Genomic DNA, 18253 nt, shown 5'->3' on the forward strand with positions numbered 1-18253 from the left:
AAAATGGTATTACCTGGTTGCATTTGCGTCGCTGAAAAGCAAATAATATACACTCTAATTAAAACACAGTATAATACTACCAACAATGGAAACCTATTGCTTTACTTCACCCTTGATCTTGTGCGTCGGTCAGGAAGCCTGATGTCCGCCCAAGCTTGCCGCAGGAAGACCGTATCAATATCGGGGAAATAAGGTCCAATTTGCCTCAGGGTCATCTTCTGACTCTTGAAGTCAAACAGCTTTCGTTTATCTTTTGTGTTGAGTTTCTTTCGTGATTTTGTTTTGTCCACATGATCTAGACAGTGCTGAGTCGATTGCTGTTTTGCCTGGGACCTAGTGAGAGGTCTGCGGAGGCTAATGGCCTGATTCCTATCACGAGGTAGCGTTTGATCTTGATGGGTAGGAGAATGGTTTTGATTCTCAAACTCTGTAGAAGAACGTCCGTTACCGTGTGATGTGAAGGAGCCAGAATCTTTTAGCAAGTCTTCGTTCTTGTTTTCTTCGCTGGTCACAAAGCCTGGGGGAGAGTAAAGTGACTGCATTGGTTTGATTACCATCGCATGTGGAGAGCCACTGACCAAGCTCAGCTGAGAAGTAACCTGCTCACAAGTCTGGCGCACATTCTCCACGCGGGGATCAGAGGTATCGAGGATTCGAAGATCACTGATCTTAGAAGCAGGATTCGGTTGAACGGCAAGGCTTTGGCCGGGAGGCTGTGGGCGCGTCGCATTCCCAAACAGTTTGTCCTTGATGTCATGCTCATGCAGAGGGTTTGGTTGCATGGAAGCTTGATCACATGGTTGAGGTCCCTGGTTCTCATCGATCGTATAAGGCTCAAGGATTCGAGGGTCAATAAATTCCTCCAATCCGGGAGTTGTTGGATCCGAGCTGCATGGTGAACTTGAACGAGAAAAGCAAGAAACAACTGGGCTGCTTCTGCTGCTTTTAGTTGACTCGTCACTGAGACTTGAATAGAAGAACTGCTCCGGATGTTCCTCGACAAATGAATGCAATGTGGGAACGGGCATGGATATGTTTTCTGGCAGTTGATACTCATGTTCAAGACGCGGAGGGGGGTAGCGGTAAAAGCGTAGTTTCTTCGTAAGCTGCTCATCTCGCTTCATGGAAGAATCTTGCGCTTCTGCCTTGCAGGGACGCTTTCTCTTTCTCGGAAGCTTTGGATTTGACCAAATAGCTTTGTTCAGCTTGTGGGTGTCATGCAAATGATGTCGAAGGTCACGCTCATCGGCAAAAGCTTGGCCACATCCACAAATTGGCTCCGCTCCAGGCCCGTGGCTTCCAGGTATATGCTTTTCTTCAATGTGTTGCTTCAGATTGCCACTTTTCAACCATTGATGTAATCGGTCTTCTGCTTCGAGGTCTATGTCCCACAAGCAAAAGGGGCAGTAACCAGGCCGGATCACTGTGTTTCGGTATATAATCACTTCACAATGCTGTGTCCTCCATGACTGAATATGAGAAGAGCAGTGATCTCGCCATTGGCTTGATTGAAACCATCCCATGCACTCGTAACAGAATTTCAACTCTGATTCTGAGATTTTAAGATTTAGAGCCTTCTCACGTCGAACACAGTTGTGAATGTGAGCGCTTCTGTCAGACTTTTTCATACTAGGAAAATCAGCATGTATTTCAGAATTATATTTTGGGACCACTCACCATTTGATTTCCTGGAGACAATCTCTAACCGGGCAGCGATCTTGGATGGGGCTTTCCCGTGGAAGATAAGCCACGTCGAAATCGTGTTCACAATAAGTTTTTAGGTCGTCCACGAAAAGAAGCATTTCATCAAACGAGAGCTCCCTGTCAGAAGACATGAGGGTTGAAATGTGGGCAAGTTCGGGCATAAGTAAGGATTGAGCCCGCGTGGAAACGTCGTTATCACTTATTACCGGCTCTGCTTTGCCCCTATTGAGGATTCTTTGGTCTCGTTTCTCTCGTACCCAGCGGTTCTGGTATTCCTTTAGTCCTGCAAGGCGGAGCCGGATCAAGGTTTTCCTGTGGTTCAGCTTCTCGGCAGCTGTAACCTTTTTGTCGCTGTTTGATGCTTCAAGCTGCTCGATTCGACGTCTAATATCGACGACTTCTGGGGTCTGCAGGATACTCGCCTCAATTTCAGCCGGCAGTTCCCCTGGAAGTCCACGTTCATAAAACCTCTCAAAGCCTTGGAAATACTCGATATGACTTGTCTGCTCTTCTTCTCCAAGAACGGCCGAGACTGTATCGATCGAAGAGCAGTGTAACAGATACTCTTTAGGATATGTCCCTGCGTCCTTGTGTCCATATATTTGAGATACCAAGGCTGAGCCATGCTTTCCTGTGCCAGAAGTCAGCAAATCTGTTTCCTTCAGCGAACTGTGAAATTTGGATGCACTCACCTTCAACCACACTTCCGAGATACTTTCGAATCTTATGGATAGTAACACTCTTGTTATATCCAGCGGTCGTAACTATTCCTCTCAATAATTCACAGAACCGCTCTTTGTGGAGTGGAACATCTTGTGGGCCATCAGCTGTGACATTCCTGAGAACAGGCTTTTCCAGAAATTCCTCCTTCCAACGTAATTCAATGGGTTCTCCGCCTGAAAGGTCAAACCTGGCAAAGTCTTCAACGGTTTCAATGCCATACAGAGCACCGTGCTGGAGGGCAATAGCTAGGAGTATATAACCAGAGGCGAATTGCGGTCTCTTGGTGTCACGAATACCGATTCCGAACCTAAAAATACAGTCAACGAGTAAGCCCTCAATTCAAGCCAACCATCTCAAGGCTGTTTAGATTGCTTACACTGTGTAGTCTGGGTTTCGGTTCCCTTTGAGCCACACTTGGTTAATTTTCCATTCTACCTTCCAAGGTGCCGTAGAAGATGGAAACAAGACTAGATCGATGTCCTTGTTTGGAAAATTAGCCACGCACAGCCCCAAAATCGTAGTTTCCTACCTTATATCTTAGGCCTCTCTCGTCTCTGTCCTCATGGGCCGGTATGAATGCTCCAATCCTTGCTCCGGTGAAGAGGTATAATTGAAGGGCTAACGTCATGATAGCCTTGAGCAACCCGGGCATAAAAATGCGATGATCCGCTTGCCACATAGAGGATATCATTCGGAGAAAGTCCTTCTTCGTAAAGCTGTGGTCTGGATCCTCGACGTTCTCAACCGTTCTTTCATTTTCTGTCAATGTTCTTTTTACCCACTGTGTCGCAATTAGTTTGGCTTCCATTGCGGAACACAGAAAGTAAAATCCAAATAAGGGCTTACACTGGATATCTCTTTCCGGTCTTCCAACACAATCTTGATTTCCATTTTCTCTTCAAATCCTCCAAACAGCCTTTCTGCGCAATTGAGAACTGATGTCATCACTGGCCGTCCATTTTTACTTTTTTTCCCACGCGCTGAGTGACTGTACCACCGAAGAAATTCTTTGATGAGTGTATGGTCTGGGATCGCACAGCCTGGCCCCGGTTTGTAGCCCTCGATCCTATACTGTTCAACGAACCTGCACTAGTCAGTAACTCATTATCCCGGTATTTTTCAAGTACAACTGCACGTCAACTCACTTCATCCAAAGATTAACAGCTCCGTAGTACATCCTCTTGGTCTTGGGTACCCTTTTATCCTTCTCTCGGATAGAATCCTCATCTGCATGAGCGCCAAAAACATAGCCGTTCTTTTGCAGTTGATTGTGGCGCTTTTCTTTGGCGATCTCATCTCGTTGAGCAAAGAACTGTTTTCTACCCATGGCCAGTTTGATTTCCCACGCAATGCAAGAAAAAGGCTGAGAATCTGAAAGGACGAGGTAGAAAACAGAGAAAGCTATTTTGGAGGATTGAAGCAGGAAAATAGTTCCAATTTATAATTCAGTAATTTGATATGACCCGAGACTGTTCTCCAGCAGCTCCCCGTGACAGATGGACTCTGTGCCTTCCAGTTTTGCGTCATCATGGCTGAGTGCGCTACTTTTGAGAGCGGAATGAGACTGGAAGATCATGCACCTCCAGAAATAGGAGGAGCATGGTGAAAATTGATGGCCATCAAAAAGTAGTCGCAGAGTAAATAGTATTGTGGGGCGAGTGCCTTCTTTGGGTATGGTCTGAGTGTAGACTGGGTGCTCAATAGATGACTCTGAGCGGTCTCTGAGTAATCAGTGAGCGATCAGTGAGCATCCAATCAGACTCACTGAGCGCTCACTGAGCGTTCATTGGACCTCACTGATCAATCACGTGACTGGCCTGAGCAGCTCAGTGAGTCTGAGCCCGGACTGAAATCTACTCAGTGAGCCTGACTCTGAGCGCCCTCATAAAAGCGGCGGCAGCTAAGATAGGAAAGCCCCACCCGGCAGAGGAAATCAAGTACGTATAGCTACCTACATAACTTAGATATTGCTACCTACCAACCCCAATTTACTCCATTTACGAACAAAGAGTCAATAGACTATGTAATGTTTGTCTGTCATTTTTTTGTTTTAGGTTTTGGCCCATTGGCCCATGTCCAGAAGTATGACAATTGTCCCCCATCGCCGGAGCCATGCAAATACAAATATTGAAACATTTAGAAAAGAAAACACAATCCGATGCATCGTACGTGCAACCCTTTTCGGGGTGCATATGTGTAGCTAAAAACGAAAGCAACCAAGCCAAAGCGCAAGTGTATGGGAATCTAAACGGGGAGTGAAGCAAAGCTCACGCAGGAGCAAGGAAAGCAGTTGGTGGCAACTGGTTTTGCGCCTATAAAGGTCGTTAGTATATGACGGAATAACGCCAGGGGAGAAATATATGCGCTTACCTTTAGCTGCTCGAAATTCTTCCACGCAAGCTCGGGGTTCCAGTTATTGCTCGACAAGGCCATCTCCGAGAACTGAGGGGTCATGCCAGATTTGGCACTCATCTGCGCAATCAATTGTTCGCGCTGAGCCTGCTCAACACCGGGAGCTGCACCCGGAGCGGCTGGGACAGGTCCCGGAGCAGGGGGAGCAATAGTTTGAGGAATTTCCGGGGTCTCGGGGATCCAGGCCTCGTGTCCACCGTAGGCGCGAAGGCAGAACATGTCGCTGACCACTCGTATAGCTCCAGGAACCGCACCAGGGCCAATGACGAAGGTCCGATCGAAGCTGCGCATCTCGACCTTTCCACCAACGCTCTCTTCGAGGTGTCCATGGATCGTCAGGAGAAGGCCACCCACTCCGGTGGGGCTCTGTCCAGTGGGATCAGGCAGACCGGGAACTGGGTTGCACTCAATGAGCCATTTCTCGGGGAAAGCGGTCATGTCGGGGTGGCGAGTTGGAGGGAGTGCATTCCAAACTTCGCGGATCTTCTCAGCACCCTTGAACGAGCGCGACATGCGAGCGCTAAGGTGGTTGATCTTTTGCAGATTGCGACTCTTTTTGATATATTCATCCCAGGCTGCTGTTTCGCTGTTGGGAGCTCTGGGGGCTGAGGTGTTGATGTTGAGTGAGAAGACTGAGTTCTCGTCGTAGACATTGTTGATCACGGTGTTGCGGTCATTATCGTAGCCAGTAAAGAACCCACGGACGAAGGTCTCTCCGATTTGCGATTCATCTAGGAAGTGGGGAGGGCGAACCGGAATAGGTGTCTTCTTTTGAGCAGCGACCTCCTCGGGTGTGCGGACCTGAACGTTATTGAGCTTTTGAAGCCTGGGGTACCACTTGAGCATAGTGTCCTTGAATTCGGGATCGGCACAAAAAGGATTGCCGGTCATATCTAGAAATTCGAGGCTGCGGAATTTCCACCGCCATCCAATCATTGATTGGGCATCTTTCAAGTTGTTGTTGGAAAGATCAAGGTTCTTGATATCGGGAACAGCCTGGGCGAGGGTTGTAACAACAGTGATGTTGTTCAGCTGATTGTCTGCAAGGCTGGCGCTTTCAACTGCAGCTCGTCTCTCAGAAGGGCTCTTGAAACCCATGTCCCACACCTTCATGAGAGCAGGGAAGAACTTGGACTCGGTAGAAGTGGTGTTGAAGATACCCATGGCCTGCAGATCGGGGTCGCTGGCCAGCTTCGACATATCGAGAAGCTTGGTATCGGGGTAGAATCGCTTGCTAAGGATGGTAGTCATCTTTGCCTTGGTATCGGCAGTCGAGCCAGGACCAGTTTCCACTGCGGCGATTTCATGATCGATCATAGTGTTGGGGTCGTACGGCTCAACGCTGATATTGATTCCAGCAAAGGTGTTGTTGTTGATTCGGAGCATTGTGTCGACAAGATCAGGATGAACAAATGCCACAACTGTGTCGCCTTCCACGCGCGACTAGTTGAAAGTTAGAAAGGTGCCAAAGGACCTTGACCTGGGGTCACCCAGTGGAGGAAAAGCCAAAAAGCCCAAAAAGTGTCGATGATCGTTCGGTAAGAGGACCAGCCTCGGAAACGAGAGGACACGGTAGCGGGGGATGTCGAGGATTGAAGTTGGTGACCGCCATTTCGAGTGTTGGACTTACCTTTGTAATTCTTGCGCGAGGACCAGTCTTGGTGAGGGAGTTGAGACGTCGTTCAAGGAATGAGATAACGCTCCCGACGCCGCCGTCTTTGTCGGAAGCTACCTTGCTCTGTTTCCATCCACGGACGCTGAATGGAACCGATTCACGCTTGCGGCTGTTGTTGTCGTTTTGGCGATTCTGTCGGATAGTGGCCTGCGATTCGGTACTGGCGATCGCACGCTGAATCGCATCCATGGTCTTGTCACGCGACTGAACTCGGCCACCTCGATTAGCTCGGCCAGAACTTCGGCCACCTGCAGTGGTACCTCCGGAGCGTGGAGCTGGAGGGCGAACACCACCAGCGCCAGAGCGGCTCGACTCAGGACGTGATCCCTTGGCCCGGGAGCCACCTGCATCCATATCCATATCGCCGTCTCTGTCGGTGCGAGTGGGGCCCCGCTTGCGAATGCCCCCGCGGTCACTACCGCCGCCGCGGCGGGATTTCATCGACGGCATGATGGTTCTTGGGTGGAGCCGAAGGACGTGGAAAGATGAAGGAGGATTCGTGGAAAGCAAGGAAAGTGGTTGAAAGGTGAAAATGCTCTAGCAAAGGAAGCTGCGCGCGATGCGCCTCAGATCAGGCACGGAAAAAAAGTTGCAAGCATGCAATGAGCGTCGCAAGCGGAGTGCAAATCGAAAGGGAGGGTGTCGAGGGGTAGACGAAAGAGAGAAAATATGACACAGAGAAGTTGCAGGTGCAACACTCCAAGAAATCCGACAGAGAAGTGGTCAATAAACGCAAGAACAATGGCCGACTAGTTTAAGCAAAAAGTGACGTGAAGAGCACGTGACGCGGCGGTTAATAGTCACGTGGTACATATGATGACTCATCAATGCCATTGACCAATCAGAGATTGTTTTCTGGCCTTTGAATGGTATCTCCATACATTGAGCTGCAGGTATGTCGGACTGGCATTGGATTGTCTAGCTCAAACACACTCCTTCGCGGCTAGAATAATACCGTATTTGGATTGATTTGCACATATTGGATTGCTGGTATGGTTGTCTCTATTCAATTTCAACTGTTGTTTTGTCTATTGACTCGATGGGTCCGAGGTGTGCGCGTTCAATGAATCCCCAGCTAACGTGTTCATGTTCTCTTTGATTTACAGGCACTTCTGATATTCACACTCTCCACGGACCCTAACTAAGCCCTGCGCTTCACCATATGGTCGTCAACTGACTGGCGAAATGGCAAAGTCGCGATTCACAAGGCTCGACGCCTTCGCCAAGACCGTTGAAGATGCTCGGATTCGCACAAACTCCGGCGGTGTTATCACCATTGCCTCCCTTTTAATCGTCATGTGGCTGGTATGGGGAGAATGGGCCGACTATCGACGCATTGTTGTGCAACCAGAGCTCGTCGTTGACAAATCGCGAGGTATGAATAGAGTTTCGATCTGATCGGACCCACGATGGCATCTGAAGAAGATTGGGGCAAGATGACTGACAATTCGTATTTGATACGCAGGAGAGAGAATGGAGATTCATCTGAACATGACCTTCCCTCGGTTGCCATGTGAGCTCCTAACACTGGATGTCATGGATGTCTCTGGTGAACAGCAGGTTGGTGTCGCACATGGTGTGAACAAGGTCCGCCTCAGTTCTCACTTGGAGGGAGGAAAGGTTATCGACGTCCAGGCCTTGGACCTGTAAGTGATGGCTCTCGGGAACCCCTTCCACCGCAAACATGAACTCATTATCTCCCAGACACTCCCCAGCAGATGCTGCTAAGCACCTGGCCCCAGACTACTGCGGACAGTGTGGTGGAGTACCAGACGCACCCCCGAATGCAATCAAGCCCGGATGCTGCAGCACTTGTGATGAAGTGCGCGAGGCCTACGCTCAGAAGCAGTGGGCCTTCGGCGACGGCGGCGGCATTGAGCAGTGCATCCGTGAAGGATACGCAGAAAAGCTCGCCGCACAGCGCAAGGAGGGATGCCGGATCGAGGGTGTGCTGCGTGTGAACAAGGTGGTAGGAAATTTCCACATTGCGCCGGGCCGCAGTTTCACAACCGGCAACATGCACGTCCATGACCTCGACAGCTACGTCGTTCCCAACGCACCTCCCTCGGACCAACACACTATGTCCCACTTTATCCACGAGCTCCGATTCGGACCTCAGCTCCCTGCGGAGCTCGCTGACCGCTGGCAGTGGTCCGACCACCACCACACTAACCCGCTCGACGACACCCAGCAGGAGACCGACGAGCCCGGGTACAACTTCATGTACTTTGTCAAGGTCGTTTCGACTTCTTACCTGCCCCTTGGCTGGGATCCTCTTTTCTCATCTGCCATACACAGTGCCTACGACAAGGCTCCTCTCGGTGCCCAGGGTCTTGGATATGGTTCTCAGGGAAGTATCGAGGCGCACCAGTACTCGGTCACTTCGCACAAGCGTCCCCTTATGGGAGGCAACGATGCTGCAGAGGGCCACAAGGAGCGTGTGCATGCCGGCGGTGGTATCCCCGGTGTTTTCTTCAACTATGACATCTCTCCTATGAAGGTTATCAACCGTGAGGCTCGCCCCAAGACTTTCACTGGCTTCCTCACTGGAGTCTGTGCTATTATCGGTGGTACTTTGACTGTCGCTGCTGCTCTGGACCGTGGTCTTTATGAGGGTGCTATGCGCGTCAAGAAGTCACACTCGAACTAGATTCTTTTGTTGGAGATGGTATGGGGTTAGCATATACAGAGCATCTCTGCATGATCGATCTATTCTGGTTTCGAGTTTTGTGGAGCTTTGTGGGATTGAGAAGTTGGCACTTGTGGCGTTCTTGGGATACCTATAAATGCTTTTTTTGCGGTTGTATTGGGGTCTGGATGTAAGTGTTCATTCAGCAATAGCATTGGATTCTGTTATCAGTTAAGGTTAATATCGTAGAAAAAGACAGTAGTGTCTACGCAACGTATGGAAATGCCCTAACGATGGAGGTAGCTGGTACATACACCAGGAAGTCGATCCAGATTGCCTACAAGAAACAGACCTGCAACACGAATATCAATGACAAACACTCAATATACAAGAAAATGCCATTAACCACATACAATGAATCTATACAAAAGGGTATCATAACGCAAGAAACCCACTTCATGCACGTCAACTCACCAAGCCCCACACCTCACGCACCAACAGACGCACGCGCATAACTAACCCTCCTCGACTCAGAATGCCTCTCACGATCAGCAGCCAGCTGCTGCGCAAACTTACTCTTAGCCCGAATAGCAGGACCCTTCCAATAGAAGACATAAATCGGAATCAACACCAAGAACCCAACACATCCCAGCAACGTACTCGCCCACTGGAGGTGATACTTGCTCCCTATATTCTGGTACATGGGCGTCGAATACATAGTGGCAATACCCGCTAGGAAATCCCGCGCGAAACCATTGCCACCTGTTGCTGATGCTGAATATGGCCCGTAGGCTGCGACCATGTAGTCGATTGTTGCCATGTAGATGGCGTAGTTTGCCATTGCGATTAGGCAGGCGAAGATGCAGGGTGCGACCCAGGGGATGGGTGGACCCATTGATGTCCAGGCGAAGCCTAGGAGACCGATTGGTTCGAGGGGCGCTATAAAGAGGAGGAGGAGGAGACGGCGTTCGGCGAGGCGGCTTGCTGCGCCGTTTGCGCGGCGAATTTTCATTTGGCGGTAGATGTCAGGCAGAAAGATTATATAGGCTATTAGGTAGCCGATTAGGATTGAGCCGAAGGTTAGGCCTATTGCTAGGGTTGAGAAGTTCCATTGCTCGAAGACTAGGGTGAAGGATTCGGTGAAGACGAAGATTAGGGCATCTGAGAAACCGGAGAGGAGGGAGAGGAAGAGGACGATTGGTTCGCGGAGGAACATTTCGAAGGGTCGAATCCAGATGCGGAGGACATCGTGGAGGTCTAGACGAGGGGTTTTTAGTTCATCTGGCCCCCAGATGTCTTCGCCTGCTTTGCGGCGGCGTTTGGCTTCGCGGTCGATTAGGATTGTTGCGCGTGTTTCGGGCACGATGAAGAAGTGCATTATTTGCGTTACGGCTCCGACTATTAACTGGATCCAGAAGACCCAGTGCCAGGAGAGCCATTCACCGATGAAGCCGCCGAAGAATGGGCCTACTGTCGAGCCGCCGACGGAGGAGAGCACCACGAAGGCTACAGCGAAGCCTTGGTCGTCGGCTTCCCACATATCAGCGGTCATGCCGAGGGTGACAGAGCCTCCGGCTGAACTGAGACCACCCAGGATGCGACACACGACGATGGTGCCGAAGTTGGGTGCGAGGGCACAGGGGATCTGCCAGATATTCACCAGGAAGAGAGAGAGCTGCATGATGGGCCAGCGGCCGAACTCCTCGCTCCATGGTGCCCACAGCTCACATCCGAAGGCATATGCAACGAGAAAAACACACTGACCGACTCGGGCTGCTTGCTCGCTGATATGGAATTCCTCCGTCATGCCCGTCACGGCGTTGGCATAGACCCCAGTGTTGAAGTTCATGGACATCTGGACGACGAAGATGACGCTGAGGATAGACCATTTTTTCCAGAATGGAAAGCAGAAGCCAAGTTTATCGTAGCAGTCATCTTCTGTGAGTTCGGGTTTACCGCCAGTACGTAGTTTGGCCGAGTCTGAGTGACTGTTTGCGTCGGAGTCGGAGGCATGTTCGGCGTGGGCATCGCCACCACGATCTTGTTCGTTCTTTTCTTTCTGTAGACCGGCTTCGTCTTTGATTGAAGAAACTTTGGAATTTGAGGCCTCGGGCTTCTCAGAGGCCGGGAAGTCGTTTGAGGCCATGAGGTAGACTTTGGTTGCGGACTACTGTATAGGGTCCACAATCATGTATATGTATGGGGATCTGGGGAAGTGGGGGCCTGTGAGTGGTGGCAAGGACAGAATGGACAGTCGTCCTATGTACAACTTGTCTGTATAAATGCATTGCAACGAGAGGCGACCTCGCTGTTTATAAGATATCTCCCAACAGCGCATCGTGCCATTCGGATCTCGGATGGCCATGTTGGGTGGTTGGCACCTCACCTCATTGGATATCAGCCTGGCAGATATCCAACTCATCAACCAATCATGGCTGAATGGGAAAGGGTGTAGTTCGGCCCCGACTGTAACGGCAACCCGAACTACGTCATACTCGCCTGGGGCTACGTCAAACCTCAAACTCGGATGTATACTTCTCCACGTTCATTGAATGAAATGAGGGGATTGACCGGAGCTCGGCGTCTATGTTGTCATAGCCCTGATTCGACTTATCAGTGCCCGTTGGTTCTATAGCCTTTCGTCTTGTTCCATACCAAGATACAACGCAGCTAACTTATATTCTGTAGAAAGAAGCATTTATTTCGCTACTTATATTATCCAACATTATATGACAATATTCTACACAACAATTGATAGTCGATACAAACACCAAGCAATAGGTCTATGAAGTACGTCCAAACAAGAACAGGTTGCAATCCTTGTACGTCACATCAGCCTCCTGGGGCCAAATTTCAGACTAAGCACACACACAGTCTAGGTATCAACCAATTAACCAAACCTCGGTTCGTCGGGCGTGCATAAGTACACTACAGTATAAGTCCAGACCCAGTCTCAACACAACATAACTTAGACTCTAATACATTTACTGGAGCCATTGATAGACTCCGATTGGCGAGAACAACTGTAACACTAATGTCCTGCCTGGTGAACAGTGTATGCATGTTTCTGATATCTTACTCTCTTCGGTTCACTACATGTATGTACAACGGGGGTCATAAATATGTATACAGTGCCATGAAGCATTGGACAGGCTCTACACGAAGGCCTCGAAGCGAGTATACCGTGTTATGCATTGTTTTGGCCCTACTTTGGCCTCTCTTTTTTCACCTCTTTTTTGCCCATTTCAAGTGCCTCTGGTTACTCATTCTAGATCATATAAAGGTGAGGGTGTGAAAGGACTTGCGGCCTATGCCTGTATGCTCCTCGGGATTTGTTGTTGATAACGTATCTACGGGAGAGAAGGGGTTCTCCGACTGGGTGAATCGGGGGATCGGCATCTACATGCACTGTATAACCACGAGCATATTTAGATCATACACTACATCACACACCTCAAATAAAAGCCAGAGAATGAAAGCATGAACATTTTTACCTGATCAAATAACAATAACCAGTCTAAAACTAGAGAAGACAAAATATATGCCGAACAGAGACATCTACACGAAGAGAGAGCGAGGAATATGATAATAGAAGAAGACGAAGAAAAAAATACTAGTCAAGTCAGGAAGGTAGAAAAGGGCGCAAAAGAAATGGCCAGAGTAAAGAGAATTCCCATTGTGAAGATGTGAAAATGGGAAAAGCAAATCGCACGCAAATCACAAAATGAGACGAGACACCCGCGCCAATCTGCAACTCCGGTTGGATGCGATGCAACAAGGTAATGGGTACTTGGCAATGAGTAATAGAGTAATGGAAATGAGCAATGGAAGGTGAAATCGTGGTAATGATAGTGTGTGCCGTGGAGAGTGGGAGAGTGAAAAGAGAAAGGAGTGCCTGTAGTGGTGGACCTGGGTTTGGAATAGGTATGCGAATGGAATAAATGATGTACTGTGATGATAATGATGTGCAAGGAATGTAGGTTGACGGAAAGGAAAGTTTGGTTTAGTGGTAGTGACAGGATGATGATAGGAAAGGGTGTGGTGATCCATGGAGTGACCCCGTCTATTTAGCGTAGCCATAGTAGCCCGGGTTCTGAGTGTGTTGGCTTTGCGGGTAGACAGACGGAGCCTGAGGAGCTTGCTGAGCAAGCTGACCGTACCAAGAGGATCGTCGGGGCTCGTCGGGGCGGTTCATCTGGTGAAGGGCGTCCCATGTGTGACTGGCAACGGGCATGTTGTACATGGACGCCTGACCACCATGGGGTGGTGGGTACACGGAGGCAGCCTGTTGGGGCGACATGGGCTGGTGCAACATCGGCTGGGGTGCGTACTGTTGCTGGTGCATCATGTGCTGCTGGCGCTGTGCAATGGCTTGCTGGACCATCTGGTTCGACATTCCCTCTCTCATTTCGCGCTTCTCGCGTTCGCGAGCGTCAATGGCAGAGACGAGACCGCCGGGGTTCACCGGTGCATGGGGCTTGCGGGTGTCGTTGTTCATGTTGAAGAATGAAGAGCCGGTCATGCGGGCGACGTGCTCCTGCTCTCGGGCGGAAAGATGGATCGAGGCATCGTTGTGGTTGAGCATGCTCGTGGCGCCGCGAGATGAGGGTCGGTAGTTGGGGTCTCGGTTCATGGGCGAGCTAGAGCGGGCGAGATGGGCCCACTCGCCCGATACCGGGCGTTGCACCATGGTGGCTCCGGATGGGGTACGGTTGTGCATGTGCATCGGAGGGCTGGGGGCTGCCCGTTGCTGTACATATTGTTCTGGAGTGAGTCCACCAGGAGTGACAGGGCGACCAGAAGCCATCCCTGGTTGCCACAGCATACTCCGTCGGTATTCCTCCTGGGAGGATGGTCTTCCATTAGCCTGGTCCATTTGGTGAGTAGGGATCGTGAGTTTAGTTCCCTCTGAGTCCCTCCGTTGATGGAAAGGCTTTTTGAGAGCATCAGAAGTGCTCGGGCGTCCAGTGGTAGGCATGTAGGTCATAGTTGGCCCAAAGTCCACGTTGGGGATGTCAGGGTTCGAGGTTGGCGCTCTGTCCGTAGTATAGTGGGCGTCACCAATGACAAGATCCTTAGCTGCCGGAACTCCCACGGTCTTCATGACACCCATTCTGGGCTTGGTCGACTTGGAGGATCTCTTGCTGTAGACAGAGCCATGGGTACTGGCATAGTCAGGCGAAACCGTCGATGCATCATCGTAGACGCTTTCCTCGTCGTTTCTGGCTGTTGACGATATCGGGGATGGGAGGTGAGGAGCAATTTGGTTCAACACATCCTCGTCAAGAGTGTGGCGCAGGTCATCATAGCTCGGTTCGCCCTGTCTCTGGGACTCCTCGGCGAAAATATCACGGTGTGGGACTGGTTTGCGTCGGACGGACTTGCTGGTATCAATTGGAACACGCTGGGGGGATGGCCGCTGAGGGGAGGAGCTGCCGGCAGTGTTGGGTGTGTTAGGACGATGTTCCGGAACCATGGGCGGGCGAACTGGGAAAGCCATTGTCATGGCCTCGTCGCTCGATGAGTGCGCAAGAGAGTTGTTATAAGCAACAGGACTAGGGTGGTAGACACTGTTGGCGTCCCGTTGCTGAGGCTGTTGCTCGTTTGGTTTTTGCGATTGTTTCCAGGCGGCTGGAGAAGCAGCCCCGCTCAATCCAACCCCTCCAACTGATGTAAGTTGAGAGAGAGTTGCGTGAGACATGCGGTTATTTGCCAGTCTCTGCTCCGATGATGCCTCCGGTCGGTTGGTTGGCATCTCTCTCGGGCCATGCGAAAATGCGGGCGGGCTCATAACTGGAGATGGTGGGGTGGGTGGCGGAAGCTGCTCTCTCACAGGTTCGAGATGTCCATTCTCGTAGGCTGGGAAACTCTCGGAGCTGGTACTCTCGGCAATGGGAGCCACTGTCGGAGTTCCATCACGAGGCGTTAGGTCTTGAGCAGATGAATTAGGGGAGCTCTCGGCCAATCTACGGCCAGGTGTGGGGGCACTGTTTAAACCGGTGGTGTCGGAGAAACCGCGAGTATGATACGCAAGTGGCGAATCATCGGTCCTAGGAACTTCTTGGATAACAGCCTCCGCAGAGTGGTTAAAGTCAGGCTTATTCTGGAAAGCAGAGACTTGACGTCGCGCGTCAACGGGGACATCGCTGTAGCGGCCAGACATGCTGGAGCGATAACGAGGCTTCGAGCTGTTGACGCTGTTGGTTCTGCTTCTGCCTGTCGAGATTCGTCGTTGGGTTGCTGCTTTCAACTGTTTCCTCCACTCCGCCTCGCTCCACTCTTGACTTCCGGGGGTCTGGAGGAGACTGGCGATATCCAGCACATCCAGATAGCCGTAGCGCCGCTCCTTGGGAAATGCAAACATGATACTCTTGATGTGGTTGGTATCAGCCACCAGGCGAGTGGGACGGCCGTATAGATTGAACGTGTCGAAGGTCGGGAAGAGGAACCGCAGCATCATCTCGAATCCAGAAACGGCAGCATGCAGTTCGGGCATGACGAAGACAAGGCCTTCCGTGGAACTTCCATCTGCATGGGTAGTAATCCTACCCTCCAACTTCACCAGTGTCGACGCATCGATTAAAGCCTTGGACTGCGGGTAAATCGCATATGCCGAGTACACATTAGTGATGGTGGCAATCGGTGTCACCTTTTTGGTCTTCTTTGTCTCGTAAAACTTGATGTTTCCAGTTACCGGAATTGACAAGCGGTCATATGCCGATTTCTTGGTCATCTTGCGCGCCTTTTGCATCTCTTTCTCGTCTGGCGGACTGATCACGAACCAGCACCGTCTCCATGGAGTTCCGGCTCCAAATCGCACGCGCGCCCAGTCTTCGTATTTGAATTTTGTGGGTGCCAGGATGGTGTTGATTCCATTGAGGGTTCTTCCTTTCGCCGCAATCAGAGAGCCGGTATAAGCTTCGTATAAGGATGTGTGTTCGAAAAGCGAGAGACGGATCGCGGCGGTCCATTGCGTCAATGAGTGGAAAGAGTTGAAATGTAAAAGGTATCGGTTTTTGCCAGCAGATGAAAGGCTAAGGACATTCTTTAATGGCTGTACTGCGCCATTTCGGATCGGCAGGGTCTCAATCTATCACGAATGTAAGCTCATGCGGGACTCGGCAGAAGTCGGGACTTACCATTTTGATTGACGCATCGGCCAAATTGATAAAGGTCGCAGGGACCTCTTCGCCACCTGCTGCGTCCAGCGCAGCACCATCCCATAGCGAAAGAACGGTCCCGACAAGTTGCGCATAGCATTCCACCCATTGCCGATCACCACAAGGTCGACCAACTGCATTCGTTAGCCAGTTCCCCGCAAAGATAGTCGGTCCACCTACGAGAATCCAGATCATTCAATTTCAAGAAATATCCCTCCTGGTAGACCTTGTTCGTGTGGATGTTAAGGAAGGAGAAAATAGGCGACAGCTCCGGCGGGGTGTCGGTCGCCTGCTGCAGTAACGGCGGATTGCGCGAGAACACCATGGATGCCGGTCGTGAGCCACCTCCGTTGTGTCTCGGAGCAGATCCCACGGGTGACAACTCGGAAGGAGGCGATGCTGTCTCGGGGGGAGGAGTTTGCCACCGGGGTGGTGTATCGGAGGGCGTCACGCTCTCCGGAGTGGCGTTACTTGACGATAGTCTGCTTCCTTTACCGGAGTCATTGTTTTTTTGACCCCCGAAGCTTGAGATAAATGAGCGAACTGTAGAAAACGCAAGGGATAGTCAATAACGGGCTCTAGTCAATTTTCCGGCGGTCCGATGATCGGCTTACCACGCGAACGACCCATGACGTCGGAAGGTGTGAAGATGACCCCGAAAAAGCCCCTCAACGAGTGTGACACCAGAAGGTAAGAAGCGAATGGAGATCAGTGGGATTTAAAAGGAAGTCGTTCAGCCTGAACAGGACTGAGAAAGGTTACTCCATGGAGCGCAGGGTTATGGCAAACAGTAAAAAGTAAAGAGAGAAGAACGAGCGGTTAGGCCGGAAAGGTGTGTCTGCCAAGGAAGATGACGTTGGCCTTAGCGAGAGAAAGAAGTTGGGTTATTTGGGAAACTTTTTGGGAGATTTGGGTATATGAAGAAGAGAAGATTAAGGTGTGAATTACTTTAGAGGCGACTAATCTGGGGGACACTCCGTAAACTCCGTGTGACCTTAGGCCAAGCCAATGTTGCCTATTTTTACATTGTATACTCTGGACATTCTTGCAACAAAGATATGGTTCCCAAGAGAGACTCTAGACTAGCCGATTTTGAAAAACTAAGACATAAGTAAATTTAGCAGTGCATGTCTTAGTCAATTTAGAACTATGGTCCATCCACTATTCGACTCTATCATATATAAGGCAACATTGTTTCCTCTTTTGACACCCCTGATTCTCTCCTTTTCCCTAATATAACGTGATTTCTCATTAAGGCTCATTCTGGTCATGGCGTCGCTTTAAATTTGCGCCACATGCCAGCTAAAATGGGCGCTTGACCCAGATAGATGACCACGGCCGGGGCGAACAATGTGCCTCATTTCGCTACACTTTGGGTTAGTGGCTGATTGCCACAGCTCAAAGTCTCCCCAACGTTCCACGTTGCGTCGCTTCCTGTGGATCCACCATGGCGTGGCCCAAGGCAAAACTTGGCCTTCCCCCGGGCTTCGAACGCGTACTCATATCGGCCGAGCTTCACCGCTAAGGTCAGAATCTCCTGCTTTCGCATACATAGGCAACCCACGAACCATAGCGTCTTTTGTAATTTCCAATAAGTCACTCTCTCTTCTTGGGCTCGGCATTTGCCCCAAATAGCTCTAGGCGACACACGGGCCTTTGTTTGCGCTCCTGCATTAGGGTATCCCCAGTCCCAGCCACAACTTTCGTTCACAGACCGCGGGCTTGGTGGCTTGGCGTAGATCGAGGCAATTAGAGATCATCCATGCCATGTGAGACACCTGGAGAAGATCCCTGCTGCCCAATCTGATCAGGTGGGTTTGCAGGGTTGTTTTCGCCCTAACCCTTTTTGGGACAGTAAACTAGGCCTAGTTTAGTCGTCTTTCTTTGGTAACTCGCAATTTATGCTTATCTTGATGCCTCATCCATGGATACCCCCGAGCAAGTATAGGA

At 50.5% G+C, this 18253-nt stretch overlaps 5 protein-coding genes across 5 annotated transcripts; 1 reads left to right on the forward strand and 4 right to left on the reverse strand.

Annotated features, from left to right (window-relative positions):
• Window positions 1–101: 101 nt before the first annotated feature.
• On the reverse strand, window positions 102–3754 carry PENARI_c021G05261 (uncharacterized protein; the record flags this gene model as incomplete). The annotated part of the gene is made up of 4 exons (XM_022635200.1): window positions 102–1629; window positions 1678–2335; window positions 2397–2734; window positions 3573–3754. 4 exons carry the CDS (start codon window positions 3752–3754, stop codon window positions 102–104), a joined length of 2706 nt encoding a protein of 901 aa, XP_022484981.1.
• A 940-nt stretch (window positions 3755–4694) lies between these two features.
• Window positions 4695–6964, reverse strand: PENARI_c021G00316 (uncharacterized protein; the record flags this gene model as incomplete). The annotated part of the gene is made up of 3 exons (XM_022635142.1): window positions 4695–4739; window positions 4798–6282; window positions 6470–6964. The coding sequence occupies 3 exons, from the start codon at window positions 6962–6964 to the stop codon at window positions 4695–4697; spliced, it is 2025 nt and encodes a 674-aa protein (XP_022485005.1).
• Window positions 6965–7699: 735 nt separating this feature from the next.
• PENARI_c021G06416 (retrograde cargo receptor ERV46) lies at window positions 7700–9164 on the forward strand (the record flags this gene model as incomplete). The annotated part of the gene is made up of 3 exons (XM_022635220.1): window positions 7700–7889; window positions 7980–8160; window positions 8219–9164. The coding sequence occupies 3 exons, from the start codon at window positions 7700–7702 to the stop codon at window positions 9162–9164; spliced, it is 1317 nt and encodes a 438-aa protein (XP_022484904.1).
• Window positions 9165–9630: 466 nt separating this feature from the next.
• On the reverse strand, window positions 9631–11289 carry PENARI_c021G05985 (uncharacterized protein; the record flags this gene model as incomplete). The annotated part of the gene is made up of 1 exon (XM_022635216.1): window positions 9631–11289. One exon carries the CDS (start codon window positions 11287–11289, stop codon window positions 9631–9633), a length of 1659 nt encoding a protein of 552 aa, XP_022484844.1.
• A 1917-nt stretch (window positions 11290–13206) lies between these two features.
• Window positions 13207–16933, reverse strand: PENARI_c021G12398 (uncharacterized protein; the record flags this gene model as incomplete). Its single annotated transcript, XM_022635294.1, has 4 exons — window positions 13207–16233; window positions 16283–16437; window positions 16484–16846; window positions 16918–16933. The coding sequence occupies 4 exons, from the start codon at window positions 16931–16933 to the stop codon at window positions 13207–13209; spliced, it is 3561 nt and encodes a 1186-aa protein (XP_022484978.1).
• Between the last annotated feature and the right edge of the window lie 1320 nt (window positions 16934–18253).

The sequence above is a fragment of the Penicillium arizonense genome (genome assembly GCF_001773325.1).
Source record: "Penicillium arizonense strain CBS 141311 chromosome Unknown PENARI_contig021, whole genome shotgun sequence".
In the NCBI taxonomy this organism is placed as follows: domain Eukaryota; kingdom Fungi; phylum Ascomycota; class Eurotiomycetes; order Eurotiales; family Aspergillaceae; genus Penicillium; species Penicillium arizonense.